This window comes from Macrosteles quadrilineatus, unplaced genomic scaffold, assembly GCF_028750875.1.
Source record: "Macrosteles quadrilineatus isolate MER2022 unplaced genomic scaffold, UCM_ALF_1.0 Scaffold_2__2_contigs__length_208266976, whole genome shotgun sequence".
Taxonomy (NCBI): domain Eukaryota; kingdom Metazoa; phylum Arthropoda; class Insecta; order Hemiptera; family Cicadellidae; genus Macrosteles; species Macrosteles quadrilineatus.
In genome coordinates this window covers 107,717,612-107,722,790 of record NW_026542595.1, presented here as the reverse complement: position 1 = coordinate 107,722,790, position 5,179 = coordinate 107,717,612, and the positions used below count along the sequence as shown (strand labels likewise).

Genomic DNA, 5,179 nt, shown 5'->3' with positions numbered 1-5,179 from the left:
CAGATGTGTTGCCGAGGCCAGTAATGCAAGCGGCGAATCGGTCTTTCCACAGTTTTCTCACGGGGTTCTCGTATGGGCAGCGGGGGTTGGGACAGCTGCCATGGGCAAGGTGGGTGCAGCGACAGGGTGAAGGGTCGCTGGGACGTGTGGCTAGGGCAAGTACCCCGCCTAGGGTACGAGACCCGGTCATTGAGTTGACCGGAACCCCGATGTGGTGTAGGTGGTCCGCCTTCCCATAATGTAAGCCTGGATGAGTGGATGTGTCGCAATGTAATCTGTTAGCAGATTCATGCGAGGACCTGTGTTTTGGAAAAAACAATTGTGTTAGAAATTTGTATGTTTATCGTTTATAGTATGTTTTTACAATTATGAAGTATCTAAATGCATGACTTGTAGTGGTTAAACTTGTTAGTGGTGTTATGTTGTTACTACTGGCTGGTGAAACCCTGGGTATAGGTGGATATGAATTGTATTTGGATCAGGAGTGGTACGGTGTAATTGGGATAGATTGGGGTTGGGCCGACAAAGACAGCTCTCAAGGGCTGTGTAGCGGGCTGGGCGGGAGACCTGACAATGCTGGAAGATCGGGAGGATCTTGTGGAAGTGGAGATGGGGGAGAATACGGGACTTATTGGACAGTAACGACGGGAACGGTGCGACGAGCGGTGGGGTGTGGTGAAACTGTAGTGATGGGAGTGACGGGTTGGCGTGGCATGGGAGTGTGAGTGAGAACGGCGGGAAGTATAGGAATCATGGGGGTCGGTGAATAAATTTCGTCGGGAAATACTGCTACGGGTGTAGACAACTTGGAGTTGGAGGGCGAGTGGGCCTGAAATTGGTGGGTGATTGGAAACGGTGTTTTGTGAAGGGCTAGTGAAGGGGGAATGGTTTGTGTCGAGCGTGTGGGAGTTGGATTCGGATCCGGTTTGAGATAGGATGGAATTGTTGAGGGAAGTTGATCGTGAAGCTGTTGTCTGGTGGCGACGGTGTTGTTGGAGGGCGAGTGGGCCTGAAGTTGGTGGTTGATTGGAAGCGGTGTTTTGTGAAGGGCTAGTGAAGGGGGAATGGTTTGTGTCGAGCGCGTGAGAGTAGGATTGGGAGACGGTTTGAGATGGGATGGAATTGTTGAGGGAAGTTGATCGTGAAGCTGTTGTCTGGTGGCGACGGTGTTGTTGGAGGGAGAGTGGGCCTGAAGTTGGTGGTTGATTGGAAACGGTGTTTTGTGAAGGGCTAGTGAAGGGGGAACGGTTTGTGTCGAGCTTGTGAGAGTAGGATTGGGAGACAGTTTGAGATGGGATGGAATTGTTGAGGGAAGTTGATCGTGAAGCTGTTGTCTGGTGGCGACGGTGTTGTTGGAGGGCGAGTGGGCCTGAAGTTGGTGGTTGATTGGAAGCGGTGTTTTGTGAAGGGCTAGTGAAGGGGGAATGGTTTGTGTCGAGCGCGTGAGAGTAGGATTGGGAGACGGTTTGAGATGGGATGGAATTGTTGAGGGAAGTTGATCGTGAAGCTGTTGTCTGGTGGCGACGGTGTTGTTGGAGGGAGAGTGGGCCTGAAGTTGGTGGTTGATTGGAAACGGTGTTTTGTGAAGGGCTAGTGAAGGGGGAACGGTTTGTGTCGAGCTTGTGAGAGTAGGATTGGGAGACAGTTTGAGATGGGATGGAATTGTTGAGGGAAGTTGATCGTGAAGCTGTTGTCTGGTGGCGACGATTCAACGCTGACCTACTGGGAAGACCACAAAAAATTCCAAATTCTTCACAATGGATGACTTATCGCCCAAAGTCGTTAGCGAGAATGTAATTTGTTAAGGCCACCGGGCCTACTAAGACCGACAATCGTGCCAAATTTCAACTTCCTAGCACTTCTAGAAGTTGTCTAGAATTTGTATCCCCTGTCAGTCAGTTACACATCGGGCTGTATAGTTATATAGATTTTAATTGTTTTTTTTTATTTAATCATCTTCCTTATAGTTCTTATACAACATAAGCAAAATACTAAATACAAATTATTATTGTAAGGAATTGTTGATAAAATTTTTAAAATGTTTACTATTAATACGCTTGTTTTAATTAAATAAAAAATGTTATTTAAAAGACACTAAAAATATAAAAAATATTTTATTTGAGTTTAATTAATATAAAGCTATAATTTTTTCCTAAAATATTATACAAAATTGATAAAAATAAGAAAAGGTTACGATTGAATTAAATAGTTATTGTTAATTTACATTATATTTCTTTTCATCTGTAATTAATGGAAGAATGAATTTTTATTTTAAAGTTCAATGTTACTTACTCATCAAATGAAAGTTTTCCCCAAACACTTGACTGCGACTGCTATTCAGTTATGGTTGGGTTAGGAACTTGGGTGGGAGATTGTTTGTATTTTTTTGGCCATTGGTTCAGACACGACAGCAATGGGATCGGCTCGATAAAAGTATACACTATTGGAATCACAGTAAGAAATATGGTGAAATGTTGAGTTTAGCTGGGTCTTGCATACTACACTAACTGGAGTGTGACATTATCAGTTTCACATGAGCAGGGACGTGAGTTACCTTTAAATGTCATAAGGGAATAGACAAAAATATCATTATTTGTCAAATTATCATTATATCATCAAATATCAAATATATCAAATAAAAAACTTATATAGTGACATATCTTACCTGGACAAACCACTTGATGGTTTGGAAGTGGGAACCAAGATTAGTGTAAAGTACTTGTTTCAACGCATTTTTATCCAAACCCGGATAGTCTAAAAACAGAAGAGGCACCTAGTACTTTGTACTTCTCCTGTCCAACCTCTATGATTCTGTTAGCCTCTGTATGGTATAGAGGGCTACACTAAGAGGGTTGTCTTGAGGGTTTTGCGTCCTACACAAGGCTAGCACAACTGGCTTCCTTGCCAGTTCTGCTGCCATCGCTACCTGCACCATCATCTCCAATGTGGTTGAAAGAGATCCAACTAGATATAATGTAGTAATTTGAAAGCTCAGCGAATCTCAGCAGGTATACTGTTATTTCGAGTCCTTTTGCCAGAAGGTCGTTCCCTTTAGACAAGGCATAGATGTTAAGGAACAAGAGTCGTCTTACTTGGAAGTAGATTTTCACATCACTATATGTGTGCTCCGCCACTGATCTTGGTATTGTTAGGTAAATCATCTAATATCGGATCATCTTTAGACAAAACCCAATGGAGCGCTGTAGGTCTGTCTCCTACGTTTCACCCAGAAGGTGTATTTGTTCGATCCGAGTTGTTTCCCGAGCATGTTCGAGTAGAGAGAGATAGCATACTTGTAATGGGCTGCTATTGCATCTTCATACATTGTCAGATCATTTACTTCCGCCTCCACTAGTTCCTCGTAGAAGAATAGAAAATCAGTCATGCTTACCTCTCTAACTGTGACTCCACAATCCTCTTACTCCATCAAGAGTGTTTTACTGATGGCCGGATTTATCAAATTCGATAAACTACAATATATGGACAAGCATGGATAATTCTCTGTTCCGTCAAAACATATTAAATTCAATAGTTATTTAATGAGGATTTCCTTCCCTTCTTCTCAATTTTCATGCTTTATCAGATATAGGTCATGCTTGACAAACTTTGGCTTATTTCAAATCTCGATATCCTGACTGAGATATGGGTCGGACAGAGGAAGCCTTTTTCCGTATAGAAGTTAGCATTCTTGTACTTTGGGTCGTATCTAGAGACCTGACTGTAGCAGTCCGAGTCTGTGGAATTGGAGGTGCCTGAATTCCTGACATCTTTTTCAAGATTTTGTATTTTAATTCTAGATAATAGTATTTCTGTTTTTATAGTATAACTTCTATAGTGATACTTCGATTATTTTAAGAGATCAATTCAGTTAGTTATATAAAGTTTATATATTCTATATTACTGGAGTATCTACAACAATTTAAAACCAGACTACAAATTCTACATCAGACGTCACGAAATGCACAGCCTATCCGATCTCATCAAAAAGGTAGAAGAGTACGAAGCTGTGTTAAGAGACAGAACGACATATCGCCCACTACCTCCTCCAGTGCAAGTGTTGACCCCAGAAACTTCTTATCGAGGAAAAGGAAGACGCCGCTCTCACTGGAATGAGCCTATCTACCTACTTAATTTCTCAATAATCAAATAACATTATTTGTCAAATTACCATTATATCATCAAATATCAAATATATCAAATAAAAAACTTATATGGTGACATATCTTACCTGGACAAACCACTCAATGGTTTGGAAGTGGGAACCAAGATTAGTGTAAAGTACTTTTTTCAATGCCTTTTTATCCAAACCCGGATAGTCTAAAAACAGAAGAGGCACCTAGTACTTTGTACTTCTCCTGTCCAACCTCTGAGATTCTGTTAGCCTCTGTATGGTATAGAGGGCTACACTAAGAGGGTTTTCTTGAGGGTTGTGCGTCCTACACAAGTCTAGCACAACTACCTTGTCAGTTTTGTCCTTGCCAGTTCTGCTGCCATCTCTACCTGCACCATCATCTCCAATGTGGTTGAAACACTGTTGTAAGCAACTTTGCTGCTTCTTGACCCTCCATAAAGTTGATTTTCTGTCTCATTTTTTCACATCGTGCGGTGACGTCCCTGATTTCAGCATTACAGCGCACAAGTTCTTGACGATTTTTAGCAGTCTCCAATCGTTGTGGTTTCAGCAGACTGTTGAATTTGGTCATTATCGTGGCGTGAGACTCTCGCAATAGCTGCAACTCTGTTTCATGTTGTTGTTCAAGTAACTTCAGCTCGTATTGCCTGTTCTTTAGCTTTGCATCTGATTCCGTTGATAAAACAAGGAGTTTGTCGTGCTTCTCCTGCAGGGATGCCAATTTCTCAATAATCAAATAACATTATTTGTCAAATTGCCATTATATCATCAAATATCAAAAATATAAAATAAAAACCTTATATAGTGACATATCTTACCTGGACAAACCACTCAATGGTTTGGAAGTGGGAACCAAGATTAGAGTAAAGTACTTGTTTCAATGCCTTTTTATCCAAATATATATATTTTTTACACTATACGGACGAATAATGTAAAAATAAAACGAAAACATCCAATAAAATTCACAGTAGGCTACACATAATTATAACGTTGGTGTCCTGACATCATTAAACGAATCGTCCACACATATCCTTTATATCAATTTCA

General features: G+C 41.1%; 1 protein-coding gene across 1 annotated transcript; it reads right to left on the bottom strand.

Annotated features, from left to right (window-relative positions):
* Nucleotides 1-628: 628 nt before the first annotated feature.
* LOC128984745 (mucin-2-like) lies at nt 629-3,385 on the bottom strand. Its single transcript, XM_054404091.1, has 3 exons — nt 3,220-3,385; nt 2,666-2,754; nt 629-1,549 (listed from the first exon to the last, which is right to left on the bottom strand). Exons 1-3 carry the CDS (start codon nt 3,383-3,385, stop codon nt 629-631), a joined length of 1,176 nt encoding a protein of 391 aa, XP_054260066.1.
* Nucleotides 3,386-5,179: the final 1,794 nt, after the last annotated feature.

What these genes read in the sequence shown, in the direction of transcription:
- LOC128984745 (XM_054404091.1), bottom strand. Translation starts at nt 3,385, where the DNA reads ATGACTGATTTTCTATTCTTCTACGAGGAACTAGTGGAGGCGGAAGTA. An exon ending in ATACACCTTCTGGGTGAAAC is followed by an intron (nt 2,755 to 3,219) that starts GTAGGAGACAGA and finishes TTCTGTTTTTAG; the next exon opens with ACTATCCGGGTTTGGATAAA. An exon ending in CCATCAAGTGGTTTGTCCAG is followed by an intron (nt 1,550 to 2,665) that starts GTAAGATATGTC and finishes CACCAACTTCAG; the next exon opens with GCCCACTCTCCCTCCAACAA.